This window comes from Oryzias latipes, chromosome 3 (assembly GCF_053564925.1).
Source record: "Oryzias latipes strain Hd-rR chromosome 3, Olatipes_Hd-rR_3.1".
Lineage (NCBI taxonomy): Eukaryota > Metazoa > Chordata > Actinopteri > Beloniformes > Adrianichthyidae > Oryzias > Oryzias latipes.
The window spans coordinates 5,733,549-5,751,486 of NC_136239.1; the positions used below are offsets into that span (position 1 = coordinate 5,733,549).

A 17,938-nucleotide genomic window follows, 5' to 3' on the forward strand; every position below is an offset into this window, starting at 1 on the left:
CTGCAGACATTCCTGCCGGGAAGTTCGACGTGGCGGTGACGGACCACACCTGTCCGCCGCAGGTCAGGAGAAGAGTGACATCCCAGGAAGTGCCCGTGGTACCTCCCGAGTGGCTGATTCAGAGTCTGATCTGCGGCAAGCGGATGGATTTTCGGCGCGGCTGGGATGGCTCCTCCTCTCCGTGCTCCTCCTCCTCCTAACCCGGACCTCCGGGTCCTGCTGCATGCTCTGCTGTACATTCCTGTCTGTTTTTATCATAATAAACGTGATTGCTTTCATTTTACCAAGCCGCCTTTTATTGGTACAAACACATTTACGCCACAATCTTCTGCCCCCTGCTGGAGGTGAGGTGAAGTGCTGCTTCTGTTTGAACCAGCGACCCCCCCCCCCCCCCCACACACACACACACAATGGAAGCTGACCTAGAACGCGAGTCCTCTTTAATCTAATTTACTTTTAGAGCAGGTTTATCTCCTCTCACTGGCAGAGAGACATTTTTTAGGAAAATGCAGACTTTCCTGCTGCCATTCAGCCTCGGGGGAGTCTGTGTCTGATGTCGAGTCGAGACGTTTCTCTGGTCCTTCCTTTCATTTTCAGGGTGAACATGGAGGAGTCTTAGCTGGGATGTTTGGAAGCCTGCAGAGCTCCGTAGATTCAGCTTCCACAAACGCCTCAGACACTAGAAGCAGAGGAGGTGCAATGAGGTTCTGACTCGTCATCTGACAGGTGGCGTCTTTCTGTGGCTCCTACCTGCCCAGCGTGCCCCCCGCCTGGGTGTAGTACTTGTTGTAGTCGAGCCGGAGCAGCAGCCGGGCCAGGTCAGAGTTGATCTGATGGTTCTTCACACTCGAGAGTATCTTGAAGAGCAGGAAAGACTGGCGCTTGAAGCCCTGCGGTTTCAGAGTTTGTGTCAGAGTGCACGCCGTCAGAGCGCACGCCGCCAGAGTGAACGCCGCCAGAGTGCACGCCGTCTAAGCGCATAGCTAGCTGTACCTTGACCAACAGATCCAACTGGGCGGCTCCTCTCTCGTCCAGCGGCGCCACGCTGGGACTGACCAGAGCACAGAAGCTCTGACACAGATCCAGGATCTCGCTGAGGCAGTGGAAGACCTAACAGAGGAACAACAGGACGGTGGCGTCAAAGGAGAAGCGGCGGGGCAGCTCAGCTGGGCCGTACCGGGCTGGGCCGTACCGGTTTCAGCAGGATGAAGGACTGGGCCAGCAGGTTGCTGAGGAAGTGGTCGTGGGCCAGGTGGATGCTCTCAAAGTCTCTGGTGGAGTTGATCTGCTGCAGGAGCTGAGAGAACTGAGACTCCAGAACATCCACCTAGAGACAAGAGGACAGATAGGGAGGGGGTGTCAGGAGGTTTAAATGACCCCGCCCCCCCAATGCGTTTGAGCCTCCGAGCACATGCTGCAGTGATCTGAAGTCTCCACCCAAATGTCTCCTACAGCTGGAAGCAGACCCTGCAGATTTACATCTGCAGATTTAGAGGCGGAGCCAGCCCGCGCCTCCGCTCACCTGCAGGTAGTACTGCAGGTTGTCGATCAGGAAGGCCATGTGGTTGCGGAGCCGCCACTTCACCGCATCCGTCTGGCTTGAGGTCAGGTGTTTCCTCTGCATCTGCAGGGCCCAGCAGTGCTGCAGCTGCGACTGCACGCGCCGCACGCTCAGCAGGTACCGGAAGACCACGTTGTACCTGAACGCCGCGTGGAGCACAGAGGTCAGAGGTCAGCTCTGAGAAAGAAAAAAAACAGCTACAAAGACACGCCGGTCTGCACGCACTTCTCCAGAACGGCGGGGGTGAAGAGGATGTGCAGCGGCCACTGGACCTTGTAGGTGAGGCCGAGCGCGGCCCAGCCTGTGGGAGGGGCCTCACGGGGGGAGGTGTCCTGAGGGGGCGTGGCTCCATCCCTAGGGCCGGCCGTCTCTGCAAGAGCGAACCGTTTTGGCGTTTAGCATCATAACTGTTTATGAAGACGCATCTGTTCCTCAGCACCGCCGCCCTAAAGCCGCCTGGAATCCCAGCCGCTGAGGGTCAGAGAGGATTTTTATGGGGTTCACGCTCTTCCTCGGCACTTCCTGCACACACCTTTGCCGTCTTTGCCCTGGCAGTCCACAGTGAGGTGCAGCAGGGGCAGCAGATTGTCGTCGTCCAACAGAACCTTATGAGCGGCCTGCTGGAAGGCAACGTTCACGTCTGCAACACCGAAAGAAAAGCAAGAACACACAATCAACCAGCAACAAAACCAACACACAAAGAGGACAACGGCTGTTTGCAAACTAAAGGGCTTCTCCTTAGAAACCCCCGCCCAGGAAAATGGCGTGTTTGGTCTTTTAACTTGTTCTTGTGACATATAGAAAGAACATTAAGCTTAAATTACGTCGACTGTCAGACAAACATGAACGTCTTTGTTTTCCTCGTCTGAGCTGGAATCTGGTTCTAAACTGGGCGGCTGGAGAGCTCCAGCTTTGCTCACAGTGAGGGGCTGGAAGTTAGCAGGAGAACCTGTAAACAGAGAGCTCTCAGCATTGGGGAAGGAAAAGGGGTGAGGTTGCCTTATGCTTATATTGGAACTCCTGCCACTCAGCAGCAACTACGTTCTAGAAAACAGTTTTTTTCCAGCATAATCACGATTAAAAAAGATGATCGGACTTCAAACGGCAGGAGGGGTGACATAACTAAGGTTTCACTATCGTTTGTTCTTCCAAATTCACCATTTGTGGAACATTATTAAGGTGGGGGAGCAGGGTTCAGTACCCCCCAAGGGTTCATTCCAGCTGCTCAGGATCCTTGCTGGTGTGTGGGCGTCACTGAACTTCAGTGTTTTACTGGAAAGGTGCTGAACATGGGCGTCCACCTTTCACCACCCCTGAGAGAACTCAGGGCTCCAGACTAACTTTTTTCACTAGGAGCACTGTGGCCCCTAACTGAAAACTCTGGGGGCACAACCAGAAAATCAACATGCTAACCAAATCTCCTAATTTCCACTGTATTACCAATAAAAAATTTAATGATAGATGCAGAAATTACAATGTGCTGTTTCTAATACAGTGTCACATTTTATTCTGCACTTTTGAAGATGCAACAAGAAGGTAAACTGACAGCAACATCGCTGTCATGACAGTCCAAATAGTAAAGAAAACGGATGGGAATTTATCTTTGTGACACCAAATAGGTGCAGCCAAGATGCACAATAAGCGTGTTTGAGATCACCCAGGTGAACTCAACGCTGCACAGATCACCTGGTGTGAGACATATATTTTTGTTTTTGCTCCAACATCAACTGTCAATCATCACAAAAATATCGCGAGAAAGGGGTGGGAGCAAGGGGCAAACCTACCCGAACACAGCTGGAAACTGAACTGACTGAAAGCTGCCCTGATGACTACAAAACAATGCATTATGGGACATGTGTCCTGATGGTTTTTGTAGTGCAGTGATTAATTAAAATAATTTAAAATACCAATTCATTAAAAAAGGCTACATACATCACAAGACATTAAAATAATCATAAAATATATAATAACACAGATCACACTAAGGGGGAGAGGAATATTAAAACTAAATTGAATGTTAAGGACAACTCCAATTTCTTGTTCTCCTTCAGTCTCGCTGCAGATTCGCTTTCATCTCACAGCCCCCCCACCAAACGATCCAGGCGAAGCGCTGGTTCATCTCAAACACGTCTATCGTTGCATTTTCCACACGTATTTTCAGTGAGTCTAAAACTAATGTTGTTTTTGCTCGACCGTGTTTAAAGTTCAAGCCCCGTTAGCTGTCACGCATGTAGGTGTGGGACATTTATTCTCCTCAGCTGACCCGACTCCCGCTGGAGCGGCGTGCTGCCGTAACAGCCGTGCATAACCGTTTTATGCGCCGCCGTAACCGTAACCAAAACCTAAACCGTCCTCTGGATCTGTGTGACCCAGAGAAAAGTTCAGCACGGACTGCATGTATTTAGAAAATTACGAGCGAATAAATACGTTCTAAAGGAAAGTAAGGAACTCCTTAATGTGGTCCGGGGAGGGAGGGGCTGTCAGGTTTCCTGCTTTCAAGCCCTGTCATTGTCACGCCCCCAAGAGTCATTTACTCCACTGTGATTGGTTGCTTTGTCAGCTCCGTGCACGACGATGAAAAAGTGTCTTTCATACAAACTGGCTGGCTGCAGTAACATTAAGCCTTCATATTAAGGCGGGGGCCGCAAAATATCATCTTGGGGGCCGCAAATAGCCCGTGGGCCGCGAGTTTGAGACCCCTGCTGTACACTCTGGCACTGGTACACATAGCCGCAGGTCGGAAGAATGAATCAATAGTTCGCTTGCTCATAGCTCAGACGCACATATTAGGTTGTGATGATATTTGTCTCCGTTTCCTTCCCACAGATGTTTACGCACTCGATTATCTCTAGGCCCCTCCCCCTACACGCATTTTAGCCACTTAAAGTGGCTTTCCCTATTCTTCTCACACGCAGTGGCCGCCTCACAGACAGGTATCACGCGAGTGTGTGCTCGCGTTTCATGAGTATGTGCGCGAGTGTGTGTGTCTGTCTGCCTGCATGCGTGTGCGCTCGCGTCTCATTGATTATTTAATTGCTCATTTCATTGATCATTGACGTGCCCCTTCCACGTTTAATGTATAAAAAAATACGGAGGGTGGGGGAGGCAAATTTACTGGTAGCACATGTGCGACTGGATGTAAAATTTAGTCGCACACTCTCAAATTTTGGTCGCAAAATGCGACCAATTGGTCGCAGTCTGGAGCCCTGGAACTCCTTCATTCTTTTTTTTGACATGAAGCCACCGTGAAGGGAATCGGGTTCTTGTTGCCTGGTGTCAGAATGGAGGCAGTTGTTTTTGCCCCAGTTGGGTTAAAGATAGATCACTGGGTTTTTGATGGGGCTGTCAGGCGGTGGATCAATGGAGTTTCCCTCCAATCCAAGAGCGGCTAAGTCTTGCGGGTGTTTGTGGAAGAACGCCTCAGACGGGCAGAACTCCTCCTGCATGTGTGGCTCCTGCCAGCAGGAGGAGCTGTTGCTCTCCTCAGACTCACCGTGCTCGGTGACGGCCGTCGGCGGCGTCTTCAGCATGTGCTGCGCCAGATCGATGAAGACCTGGTAGAGCTCGCCGCGACCCAGCAGGTAGAAATCCTTGATGATCTGGAGACATGAGTGATGAAGACAGGTGTGTGGGAGAGGAAGGAGCAGAGCGGTTCCTGCACAGCATCGGAACTTCTAACCGAGGAGGAGAACCAACCTTCAGCTGTTCCAGCAGATCCGCCTCCTCCACCATCAGCGTCCACAGGTGCTGCAGACAGGAAAAAGGCTCGGTCAGCAGAGGCCCCGCCCCCTGGGGGACGGTTCGCTGACCCACCCACCTCAGCCACTGTACTTCTGATGCGATCGATCATGTCTTCAAAGTCCACCAGGCTGAAGAGCGGCTGCTGTTTGAGCCTGTGCAGCTCTGCGGCGAACGTGTCCTCCTGATGCTTCAGGATGGAGATGGAGCCTGAAACAACAAGCAGTGGGTCAGCCGCCAGCGGCCCGCCGCTCCTGAAGGGGCTCCACGCGGCCCGGCGTACCCGCTCTGGAAGGGCCTTGGGTGTGGTTCTCAAACATCTGAACGGACTCGCCCACAAAGAGGATCTTCTCGGCCACCCGGATGGGAATGTAGGAGGGCAGCATCTCTGTGCGCAGAGAGAACTGCTGCAGAGACGGAGCCAGGATGTTCTCCTCCTCCACCAGCCTCTGTGGGACACAAGCGCCACCAAGAACGGGGTCAGCGCCGCTCCAGAGTCAAAGTGAGGGTCTGAATGCAATCTCACCAGGTCCTGCAGCTCTCTCAACTGCTTCCCACTCAAGCCCCCCAGGCCCAGGTCGTCGTCGTCCTCCTCCTGGCTGGAGGCAGCTCCTCCGGTGCTGGGACCCTGCTTCACAAAAAACTCCTCGCTTTGGTCCAGCAGCAGTCCGTGCAGCATCCAGGCCGCCAGCTGCTTGTACATGACCCCATGGCACACGGCAAGGATCCTGCAGGAGCCCCAGGAAACACTTTCCTCAGACGGAGCGCCGGAGGCTGAACACGTTACAGAGGAAGGACTCACTTCTCCAGGGCGGTGCGCACCGGAGGCAGGCCCCCGCAGCTGTGCTTGTAGACCGTCTCCAGAATCTGACAGCCGTGGATCTGCAGCAGCACTCATGTCAGCACAAAAGCTACAGCCTGTCATGAAGATGCTTTATGGGAACAAACGGGAGAAAAGCAACGATCCAGAAGGGAAAACAACAACAAAAGGTTTGAGGATCAGGTTACAACCTGCCGCTGCGGCGCCGCGTGCGGCTCCTTCATCCGTCTGCTGCGGCTCTCTATGGGTTTGTAAAATAACTTCTACGTTCTAAGATTGCCGTTGGGACGGGCAAGCAGGCAGAAGGGAGAGAGCAGCGTGAACACGTGTCTGCGGCTGTGAACGCCGACCAGAGTCTTGTGATGCTGCAGAAGATGAGACGCGCCAAACAAAAGGCGCCTCTGCCATGCAAACCACGTGGCTCCAAGCTGACAGTCACGTCAGAGGAGATCTGGTGCAGAGTTTGAGTTTGTGACGTTTTTAAAGCCATTTTTCCAGCTTCTGAATGTGTCCAAGCACCAACAATAATGTTCAATTTTAAGACAGTTGGGATCGTCTGTTGTTGCTTAAGACATATTTGCCACCTTGCTGTCGTTTTTGTTTTAAGGTAAGGAAGTCATTGTGATAACTATAGAAAAAAATGTGATTTGTGACACCCAAATTAGCCGTTACATTGTTTTACATCAGGATGATGTGGTAACTGGATGTTACGAGTGATTTGAAAGAGTTTTTTTCCGCAGTTGTTTGATGGATTAGTCACGATTTTCATCGTACATGAGATTTGTCGTGATCTTAAGTCTTGAATCTTTAGACACCCTGTAAAAGGGTTGAAAGGCTTTTAAACACCCTGAGAGGCTGTGTGGAGAAAAAGCTGCCAGCCCGTCAGACTCCGCCTCCTTTTTGATCCTCTGAAGATCCCTACCTTCTGTGAACGGATGGTCTCCACCACCAGCATGACGGAGGGGAACAGCAGCTGAAACTTCACAAAGACGTGCGGTCTTCAGCAGAAATGAAGCTTCTTCCGCTCAGAGAGCTTTGGGCTCAGAATTACCTGATCGAGCTTGTAGTTGACATGTGAGATGGTCAGGTGTGGATCTGCCAGGAACTGAAACAGAAATACAACTTGAACGAGTGTCCTGTCCCCGCCCCCACCCACAACACCATCAGCACACCTCCTGCTCGAGCTCCAGCAGCGCCTGTCTGTAGGGCTGCAGCATGGAGTCCAGGCCAGTGCAGAAGGCCCGCAGGTAGATCCCATGGAGGCCCACTTGGCTGGGCTGGTTTGTGTGATGTTCCTGCAGAACACGGGGAGAACGTGTCAGAGGGCTGCTGCAGAACCGGACTTTAAATCACAATTCAAGACAGACTCTGGAACTCAGAGCAACACACGTGAAAAAGAAAAACCTTTACATTTATAAGTAAAAAATGAAGCTGCAGACAAACACCAAAGGCTGAGACCAGAGCCTGAGACCAGAGCCTGAGATCTGAGACCAGAGCCTGAGACCAGAGCCTGAGACCAGAGCCTGAGACCAGAGCCTGAGATCTGAGACCAGAGCCTGAGCCCAGAGCCTGAGCCCAGAGCCTGAGACCAGACACCAGAGCCTGAGACCAGAGCCTGAGACCAGAGCCTGAGCCCAGAGCCTGAGCCCAGAGCCTGAGACCAGAGCCTGAGACCAGAGCCCAGAGCCTGAGACCAGAGCCTGAGACCAGAGCCTGAGACCAGAGCCTGAGACCAGAGCCTGAGACCAGAGCCTGAGACCAGAGCCTGAGACCTGAGACCAGAGTATACAAAACCAGACTCTGAGACCAGAGCCTGAGACCAGAGCCTGAGACCAGAGACCAGAGCCTGAGACCAGAGACCAGAGCCTGAGACCAGAGCCTGAGACCAGAGCCTGAGCCCAGAGCCTGAGACCAGAGACCAGAGCCTGAGACCAGAGCCTGAGACCAGAGCCTGAGCCCAGAGCCTGAGCCCAGAGCCTGAGACCAGAGCCTGAGACCAGAGCCTGAGCCCAGAGCCTGAGACCAGAGCCTGAGACCAGAGCCTGAGACCAGAGCCTGAGCCCAGAGCCTGAGACCAGAGCCCAGAGCCTGAGACCAGAGCCCAGAGCCTGAGACCAGAGCCTGAGACCAGAGCCTGAGACCAGAGCCTGAGACCAGAGCCTGAGCCCAGAGCCTGAGACCAGAGCCCAGAGCCTGAGACCAGAGACCAGAGCCTGAGACCAGAGACCAGAGCCTGAGACCAGAGCCTGAGACCAGAGCCTGAGACCAGAGCCTGAGCCCAGAGCCTGAGACCAGAGCCTGAGACCAGAGACCAGAGCCTGAGCCCAGAGCCTGAGACCAGAGCCTGAGCCCAGAGCCTGAGACCAGAGCCTGAGCCCAGAGCCTGAGACCAGAGCCTGAGACCAGAGCCTGAGACCAGAGCCCAGAGCCTGAGACCAGAGACCAGAGCCTGAGACCAGAGACCAGAGCCTGAGCCCAGAGCCTGAGCCCAGAGCCTGAGACCAGAGCCTGAGACCAGAGCCTGAGACCTGAGACCAGAGTATACAAAACCAGACTCTGAGACCAGAGCCTGAGACCAGAGCCTGAGACCAGAGCCTGAGACCAGAGCCCAGAGCCTGAGACCAGAGACCAGAGCCTGAGACCAGAGACCAGAGCCTGAGCCCAGAGCCTGAGCCCAGAGCCTGAGCCCAGAGCCTGAGACCAGAGACCAGAGCCTGAGACCAGAGACCAGAGCCTGAGACCAGAGTATACAAAACCAGACTCTGAGACCAGAGCCTGAGACCAGAGCCTGAGCCCCGAGCCTGAGCCCCGAGCCTGAGCCCAGAGCCTGAGACCAGAGCCTGAGCCCAGAGCCTGAGACCAGAGACCAGAGCCTGAGACCAGAGACCAGAGCCTGAGACCAGAGCCTGAGACCAGAGCCTGAGACCAGAGCCTGAGACCAGAGCCTGAGACCAGAGCCTGAGCCCAGAGCCTGAGACCAGAGCCTGAGACCAGAGCCTGAGACCAGAGCCTGAGACCAGAGCCTGAGCCCAGAGCCTGAGACCAGAGCCTGAGACCAGAGCCTGAGACCAGAGCCTGAGACCAGAGCCTGAGACCAGAGCCCAGAGCCTGAGACCAGAGCCCAGAGCCTGAGACCAGAGCCTGAGACCAGAGCCTGAGACCAGAGCCTGAGACCAGAGCCTGAGACCTGAGACCAGAGTATACAAAACCAGACTCTGAGACCAGAGCCTGAGACCAGAGCCTGAGACCAGAGACCAGAGCCTGAGACCAGAGACCAGAGCCTGAGACCAGAGCCTGAGACCAGAGCCTGAGACCAGAGCCTGAGCCCAGAGCCTGAGACCAGAGACCAGAGCCTGAGACCAGAGCCTGAGACCAGAGCCTGAGCCCAGAGCCTGAGCCCAGAGCCTGAGACCAGAGCCTGAGACCAGAGCCTGAGCCCAGAGCCTGAGACCAGAGCCTGAGACCAGAGCCTGAGACCAGAGCCTGAGCCCAGAGCCTGAGACCAGAGCCCAGAGCCTGAGACCAGAGCCCAGAGCCCAGAGCCTGAGACCAGAGCCTGAGCCCAGAGCCTGAGACCAGAGCCCAGAGCCTGAGACCAGAGACCAGAGCCTGAGACCAGAGCCTGAGACCAGAGCCTGAGACCAGAGCCTGAGACCAGAGCCTGAGCCCAGAGCCTGAGACCAGAGCCTGAGACCAGAGACCAGAGCCTGAGCCCAGAGCCTGAGACCAGAGCCTGAGCCCAGAGCCTGAGACCAGAGCCTGAGACCAGAGCCTGAGACCAGAGCCCAGAGCCTGAGACCAGAGACCAGAGCCTGAGACCAGAGACCAGAGCCTGAGCCCAGAGCCTGAGCCCAGAGCCTGAGACCAGAGCCTGAGACCAGAGCCTGAGACCTGAGACCAGAGTATACAAAACCAGACTCTGAGACCAGAGCCTGAGACCAGAGCCTGAGACCAGAGCCTGAGACCAGAGCCCAGAGCCTGAGACCAGAGACCAGAGCCTGAGACCAGAGACCAGAGCCTGAGCCCAGAGCCTGAGCCCAGAGCCTGAGCCCAGAGCCTGAGACCAGAGACCAGAGCCTGAGACCAGAGACCAGAGCCTGAGACCAGAGTATACAAAACCAGACTCTGAGACCAGAGCCTGAGCCCCGAGCCTGAGCCCAGAGCCTGAGACCAGAGCCTGAGACCAGAGCCTGAGCCCAGAGCCTGAGACCAGAGACCAGAGCCTGAGACCAGAGACCAGAGCCTGAGACCAGAGCCTGAGACCAGAGCCTGAGACCAGAGCCTGAGACCAGAGCCTGAGACCAGAGACCAGAGCCTGAGACCAGAGCCTGAGACCAGAGCCTGAGACCAGAGCCTGAGCCCAGAGCCTGAGACCAGAGACCAGAGCCTGAGACCAGAGCCTGAGACCAGAGCCTGAGCCCAGAGCCTGAGCCCAGAGCCTGAGACCAGAGCCTGAGACCAGAGCCTGAGCCCAGAGCCTGAGACCAGAGCCTGAGACCAGAGCCTGAGACCAGAGCCTGAGCCCAGAGCCTGAGACCAGAGCCTGAGCCCAGAGCCCAGAGCCTGAGACCAGAGCCTGAGACCAGAGCCTGAGACCAGAGCCTGAGCCCAGAGCCTGAGACCAGAGCCCAGAGCCTGAGACCAGAGCCTGAGACCAGAGACCAGAGCCTGAGCCCAGAGCCTGAGACCAGAGCCTGAGCCCAGAGCCTGAGACCAGAGCCTGAGACCAGAGCCTGAGACCAGAGCCCAGAGCCTGAGACCAGAGACCAGAGCCTGAGACCAGAGACCAGAGCCTGAGCCCAGAGCCTGAGACCAGAGCCTGAGCCCAGAGCCTGAGACCAGAGCCTGAGACCAGAGCCTGAGCCCAGAGCCTGAGACCAGAGCCCAGAGCCTGAGACCAGAGACCAGAGCCTGAGCCCAGAGCCTGAGACCAGAGCCTGAGCCCAGAGCCTGAGACCAGAGCCTGAGACCAGAGCCTGAGACCAGAGCCCAGAGCCTGAGACCAGAGACCAGAGCCTGAGACCAGAGACCAGAGCCTGAGCCCAGAGCCTGAGACCAGAGCCTGAGACCAGAGCCTGAGACCAGAGCCTGAGACCAGAGCCTGAGCCCAGAGCCTGAGACCAGAGCCCAGAGCCTGAGACCAGAGACCAGAGCCTGAGACCAGAGACCAGAGCCTGAGACCAGAGCCTGAGACCAGAGCCTGAGACCAGAGCCTGAGCCCAGAGCCTGAGACCAGAGCCTGAGACCAGAGACCAGAGCCTGAGCCCAGAGCCTGAGACCAGAGCCTGAGCCCAGAGCCTGAGACCAGAGCCTGAGCCCAGAGCCTGAGACCAGAGCCTGAGACCAGAGCCTGAGACCAGAGCCCAGAGCCTGAGACCAGAGACCAGAGCCTGAGACCAGAGACCAGAGCCTGAGCCCAGAGCCTGAGCCCAGAGCCTGAGACCAGAGCCTGAGACCAGAGCCTGAGACCTGAGACCAGAGTATACAAAACCAGACTCTGAGACCAGAGCCTGAGACCAGAGCCTGAGACCAGAGCCTGAGACCAGAGCCCAGAGCCTGAGACCAGAGACCAGAGCCTGAGACCAGAGACCAGAGCCTGAGCCCAGAGCCTGAGCCCAGAGCCTGAGCCCAGAGCCTGAGACCAGAGACCAGAGCCTGAGACCAGAGACCAGAGCCTGAGACCAGAGTATACAAAACCAGACTCTGAGACCAGAGCCTGAGACCAGAGCCTGAGCCCCGAGCCTGAGCCCCGAGCCTGAGCCCAGAGCCTGAGACCAGAGCCTGAGCCCAGAGCCTGAGACCAGAGACCAGAGCCTGAGACCAGAGACCAGAGCCTGAGACCAGAGCCTGAGACCAGAGCCTGAGACCAGAGCCTGAGACCAGAGCCTGAGACCAGAGCCTGAGACCAGAGCCTGAGCCCAGAGCCTGAGACCAGAGCCTGAGACCAGAGCCTGAGACCAGAGCCTGAGACCAGAGCCTGAGACCAGAGCCCAGAGCCTGAGACCAGAGCCCAGAGCCTGAGACCAGAGCCTGAGACCAGAGCCTGAGACCAGAGCCTGAGACCAGAGCCTGAGACCTGAGACCAGAGTATACAAAACCAGACTCTGAGACCAGAGCCTGAGACCAGAGCCTGAGACCAGAGACCAGAGCCTGAGACCAGAGACCAGAGCCTGAGACCAGAGCCTGAGACCAGAGCCTGAGACCAGAGCCTGAGCCCAGAGCCTGAGACCAGAGACCAGAGCCTGAGACCAGAGCCTGAGACCAGAGCCTGAGCCCAGAGCCTGAGCCCAGAGCCTGAGACCAGAGCCTGAGACCAGAGCCTGAGCCCAGAGCCTGAGACCAGAGCCTGAGACCAGAGCCTGAGACCAGAGCCTGAGCCCAGAGCCTGAGACCAGAGCCCAGAGCCTGAGACCAGAGCCCAGAGCCTGAGACCAGAGCCTGAGACCAGAGCCTGAGACCAGAGCCTGAGCCCAGAGCCTGAGACCAGAGCCCAGAGCCTGAGACCAGAGACCAGAGCCTGAGACCAGAGCCTGAGACCAGAGCCTGAGACCAGAGCCTGAGACCAGAGCCTGAGCCCAGAGCCTGAGACCAGAGCCTGAGACCAGAGACCAGAGCCTGAGCCCAGAGCCTGAGACCAGAGCCTGAGCCCAGAGCCTGAGACCAGAGCCTGAGACCAGAGCCTGAGACCAGAGCCCAGAGCCTGAGACCAGAGACCAGAGCCTGAGACCAGAGACCAGAGCCTGAGCCCAGAGCCTGAGCCCAGAGCCTGAGACCAGAGCCTGAGACCAGAGCCTGAGACCTGAGACCAGAGTATACAAAACCAGACTCTGAGACCAGAGCCTGAGACCAGAGCCTGAGACCAGAGCCTGAGACCAGAGCCCAGAGCCTGAGACCAGAGACCAGAGCCTGAGACCAGAGACCAGAGCCTGAGCCCAGAGCCTGAGCCCAGAGCCTGAGCCCAGAGCCTGAGACCAGAGACCAGAGCCTGAGACCAGAGACCAGAGCCTGAGACCAGAGTATACAAAACCAGACTCTGAGACCAGAGCCTGAGCCCCGAGCCTGAGCCCAGAGCCTGAGACCAGAGCCTGAGACCAGAGCCTGAGCCCAGAGCCTGAGACCAGAGACCAGAGCCTGAGACCAGAGACCAGAGCCTGAGACCAGAGCCTGAGACCAGAGCCTGAGACCAGAGCCTGAGACCAGAGCCTGAGACCAGAGACCAGAGCCTGAGACCAGAGCCTGAGACCAGAGCCTGAGACCAGAGCCTGAGCCCAGAGCCTGAGACCAGAGACCAGAGCCTGAGACCAGAGCCTGAGACCAGAGCCTGAGCCCAGAGCCTGAGCCCAGAGCCTGAGACCAGAGCCTGAGACCAGAGCCTGAGCCCAGAGCCTGAGACCAGAGCCTGAAACCAGAGCCTGAGACCAGAGCCTGAGCCCAGAGCCTGAGACCAGAGCCTGAGCCCAGAGCCCAGAGCCTGAGACCAGAGCCTGAGACCAGAGCCTGAGACCAGAGCCTGAGCCCAGAGCCTGAGACCAGAGCCCAGAGCCTGAGACCAGAGCCTGAGACCAGAGACCAGAGCCTGAGCCCAGAGCCTGAGACCAGAGCCTGAGCCCAGAGCCTGAGACCAGAGCCTGAGACCAGAGCCTGAGACCAGAGCCCAGAGCCTGAGACCAGAGACCAGAGCCTGAGACCAGAGACCAGAGCCTGAGCCCAGAGCCTGAGACCAGAGCCTGAGCCCAGAGCCTGAGACCAGAGCCTGAGACCAGAGCCTGAGACCAGAGCCTGAGACCAGAGCCTGAGCCCAGAGCCTGAGACCAGAGCCTGAGACCAGAGACCAGAGCCTGAGCCCAGAGCCTGAGACCAGAGCCTGAGCCCAGAGCCTGAGACCAGAGCCTGAGACCAGAGCCTGAGACCAGAGCCCAGAGCCTGAGACCAGAGACCAGAGCCTGAGACCAGAGACCAGAGCCTGAGCCCAGAGCCTGAGCCCAGAGCCTGAGACCAGAGCCTGAGACCAGAGCCTGAGACCTGAGACCAGAGTATACAAAACCAGACTCTGAGACCAGAGCCTGAGACCAGAGCCTGAGACCAGAGCCTGAGACCAGAGCCCAGAGCCTGAGACCAGAGACCAGAGCCTGAGACCAGAGACCAGAGCCTGAGCCCAGAGCCTGAGCCCAGAGCCTGAGCCCAGAGCCTGAGACCAGAGACCAGAGCCTGAGACCAGAGACCAGAGCCTGAGACCAGAGTATACAAAACCAGACTCTGAGACCAGAGCCTAAGACCAGAGCCTGAGCCCAGAGCCTGAGACCAGAGCCTGAGACCAGAGACCAGAGCCTGAGACCAGAGACCAGAGCCTGAGACCAGAGTATACAAAACCAGACTCTGAGCCCCGAGCCTGAGCCCCGAGCCTGAGCCCAGAGCCTGAGACCAGAGCCTGAGACCAGAGCCTGAGCCCAGAGCCTGAGACCAGAGACCAGAGCCTGAGACCAGAGACCAGAGCCTGAGACCAGAGCCTGAGACCAGAGCCTGAGACCAGAGCCTGAGACCAGAGACCAGAGCCTGAGACCAGAGCCTGAGACCAGAGCCTGAGACCAGAGCCTGAGACCAGAGCCTGAGCCCAGAGCCTGAGACCAGAGACCAGAGCCTGAGACCAGAGCCTGAGACCAGAGCCTGAGCCCAGAGCCTGAGCCCAGAGCCTGAGACCAGAGCCTGAGACCAGAGCCTGAGCCCAGAGCCTGAGACCAGAGCCTGAGACCAGAGCCTGAGACCAGAGCCTGAGCCCAGAGCCTGAGACCAGAGCCTGAGCCCAGAGCCCAGAGCCTGAGACCAGAGCCTGAGACCAGAGCCTGAGCCCAGAGCCTGAGACCAGAGCCCAGAGCCTGAGACCAGAGCCTGAGACCAGAGACCAGAGCCTGAGCCCAGAGCCTGAGACCAGAGCCTGAGCCCAGAGCCTGAGACCAGAGCCTGAGACCAGAGCCTGAGACCAGAGCCCAGAGCCTGAGACCAGAGACCAGAGCCTGAGACCAGAGACCAGAGCCTGAGCCCAGAGCCTGAGACCAGAGCCTGAGCCCAGAGCCTGAGACCAGAGCCTGAGACCAGAGCCTGAGACCAGAGCCTGAGACCAGAGCCTGAGCCCAGAGCCTGAGACCAGAGCCTGAGACCAGAGACCAGAGCCTGAGCCCAGAGCCTGAGACCAGAGCCTGAGCCCAGAGCCTGAGACCAGAGCCTGAGACCAGAGCCTGAGACCAGAGCCCAGAGCCTGAGACCAGAGACCAGAGCCTGAGACCAGAGACCAGAGCCTGAGCCCAGAGCCTGAGCCCAGAGCCTGAGACCAGAGCCTGAGACCAGAGCCTGAGACCTGAGACCAGAGTATACAAAACCAGACTCTGAGACCAGAGCCTGAGACCAGAGCCTGAGACCAGAGCCTGAGACCAGAGCCCAGAGCCTGAGACCAGAGACCAGAGCCTGAGACCAGAGACCAGAGCCTGAGCCCAGAGCCTGAGCCCAGAGCCTGAGCCCAGAGCCTGAGACCAGAGACCAGAGCCTGAGACCAGAGACCAGAGCCTGAGACCAGAGTATACAAAACCAGACTCTGAGACCAGAGCCTGAGACCAGAGCCTGAGCCCCGAGCCTGAGCCCCGAGCCTGAGCCCAGAGCCTGAGACCAGAGCCTGAGACCAGAGCCTGAGCCCAGAGCCTGAGACCAGAGACCAGAGCCTGAGACCAGAGACCAGAGCCTGAGACCAGAGCCTGAGACCAGAGCCTGAGACCAGAGCCTGAGACCAGAGACCAGAGCCTGAGACCAGAGCCTGAGACCAGAGCCTGAGACCAGAGCCTGAGCCCAGAGCCTGAGACCAGAGACCAGAGCCTGAGACCAGAGCCTGAGACCAGAGCCTGAGCCCAGAGCCTGAGCCCAGAGCCTGAGACCAGAGCCTGAGACCAGAGCCTGAGCCCAGAGCCTGAGACCAGAGCCTGAGACCAGAGCCTGAGACCAGAGCCTGAGCCCAGAGCCTGAGACCAGAGCCTGAGCCCAGAGCCCAGAGCCTGAGACCAGAGCCTGAGACCAGAGCCTGAGACCAGAGCCTGAGCCCAGAGCCTGAGACCAGAGCCCAGAGCCTGAGACCAGAGCCTGAGACCAGAGACCAGAGCCTGAGCCCAGAGCCTGAGACCAGAGCCTGAGCCCAGAGCCTGAGACCAGAGCCTGAGACCAGAGCCTGAGACCAGAGCCCAGAGCCTGAGACCAGAGACCAGAGCCTGAGACCAGAGACCAGAGCCTGAGCCCAGAGCCTGAGACCAGAGCCTGAGCCCAGAGCCTGAGACCAGAGCCTGAGACCAGAGCCTGAGACCTGAGACCAGAGTATACAAAACCAGACTCTGAGACCAGAGCCTGAGACCAGAGCCTGAGACCAGAGCCTGACACCAGAGACCAGAGCCTGAGACCAGAGCCTGAGCCCAGAGCCTGAGCCCAGAGCCTGAGCCCAGAGCCTGAGACCAGAGACCAGAGCCTGAGACCAGAGACCAGAGCCTGAGACCAGAGTATACAAAACCAGACTCTGAGACCAGAGCCTGAGACCAGAGCCTGAGCCCAGAGCCTGAGCCCAGAGCCTGAGACCAGAGCCTGAGACCAGAGCCTGAGACCAGAGCCTGAGACCAGAGCCTGAGACCAGAGACCAGAGCCTGAGACCAGAGACCAGAGCCTGAGACCAGAGACCAGAGCCTGAGACCAGAGCCTGAGACCAGAGCCTGAGACCAGAGCCTGAGACCAGAGTATACAAAACCAGAGCCTGAGACCAGAGGCTGAGCCCAGAGCCTGAGACCAGAGCCTGAGACCAGAGACCAGAGCCTGAGACCAGAGACCAGAGCCTGAGACCAGAGCCTGAGACCAGAGGCTGAGACCAGAGCCTGAGACCAGAGACCAGAGCCTGAGACCAGAGCCTGAGACCAGACTGACCTGCTGCTGAACACAGACTCACCTGCTGGTGGACATGTCCCGTGTGCTGCTCTATGAACTCTGTGAAGCGGATATAATCTGAGCCCAGTTTGCAGATCCGGTTCAGGACGCTGGCCTCGCTGGGGTGAAGAAAGGGCAGCTCCTGGGACACCTGCACATCAGCATTAATGTTTCATTCTGACAGAGACCGGCAGCTTTTCACATCCATACAGTTAACCAACTCCTGCACAACACAAGATTCTAACTTCACACAAAGCATGTAGTCATTTCATGAATCTGGATCAATGATCGGGACTGGGAATGAGCGGTATTTTAGAATGACTCTGATTAGCCGTAAATAATCTGTAGCAAAGAAACATGAAGATGTCAGCAGACGTGGTTCCCTAAGGAGATGCTTCCTTCCTCCATGATGGAGCTTCTGCTGCAGGGACCACCAGCTGCTGCACAGGAGGGAGGGGCTGCGGGCATGGGGAGGGAGTTCAGGGGTGGGGGGGTCCAGGTAGGGGGTCTGCGGTGCTCGATGCAGCATTTGACTGGTCTGCAGGTTGCGGCTAAAGGAATATAATGATCACGTTTCGAGTCGGACACGTGACTTCCGTTTACCTGCAGACCCGTCCTCTTGTTCCAGGTAAAGATGGTGCCGGGGTACCCGCTCAGCGCCAGTAAGAGCTCGTGAATCATTGTATTTACCCTACGACCCCGACACTGGGCTGGACCTCTTTCATTCGGCAAAACAAACCCGCCTTCCGGTCGAAGCCTACGTCATCAACATGAACGCATGCGCAGTACGTTATAGTTTTTGCGTGTTCTTATTTCTGGAAATAATATTAAAAGTAACGTAGGAATTAAACGTAAATCCGTAGCACATAATTGTT

General features: G+C 57.2%; 2 protein-coding genes across 13 annotated transcripts in view; one reads left to right on the top strand and one right to left on the bottom strand.

Annotated features, from left to right (window-relative positions):
• tp53bp1 (tumor protein p53 binding protein, 1) overlaps nt 1–283 on the top strand; it is a 30,748-nt gene extending 30,465 nt beyond the window's left edge. For all 12 annotated transcript variants that reach the window (XM_078944148.1, XM_020711474.2, XM_078944153.1 and 9 more), the window contains one exon: nt 7–283. In XM_078944148.1, the coding sequence (XP_078800274.1) occupies nt 7–200 (194 nt within the window). In that variant the 3' untranslated portion in view covers nt 201–283. The remainder of the gene's footprint in view (nt 1–6) is intronic.
• On the bottom strand, nt 274–17,842 carry tubgcp4 (tubulin gamma complex component 4). Its single transcript, XM_023951861.2, has 18 exons — nt 17,667–17,842; nt 17,086–17,214; nt 7,292–7,414; nt 7,171–7,224; nt 7,042–7,098; nt 6,102–6,181; nt 5,826–6,027; nt 5,583–5,748; nt 5,379–5,509; nt 5,258–5,308; nt 5,055–5,160; nt 2,094–2,201; nt 1,787–1,931; nt 1,523–1,700; nt 1,193–1,327; nt 994–1,110; nt 751–890; nt 274–679 (listed from the first exon to the last, which is right to left on the bottom strand). Exons 1-18 carry the CDS (start codon nt 17,742–17,744, stop codon nt 673–675), a joined length of 2,007 nt encoding a protein of 668 aa, XP_023807629.1. The 5' UTR covers nt 17,745–17,842; the 3' UTR covers nt 274–672.
• Nucleotides 17,843–17,938: the final 96 nt, after the last annotated feature.

Excerpts from the sequence above, each read along its gene's own strand:
- tubgcp4 (XM_023951861.2), bottom strand. The coding sequence starts at position 17,744 with ATGATTCACGAGCTCTTACTGGCGCTGAGCGGGTACCCCGGCACCATC. Across the intron at positions 1,701-1,786 it reads ACCCCCGCCGTTCTGGAGAA|GTACAACGTGGTCTTCCGGT; the intron begins GTGCGTGCAGAC and ends CGCGGCGTTCAG. Across the intron at positions 1,328-1,522 it reads ACCTGCAGTACTACCTGCAG|GTGGATGTTCTGGAGTCTCA; the intron begins GTGAGCGGAGGC and ends TCTTGTCTCTAG.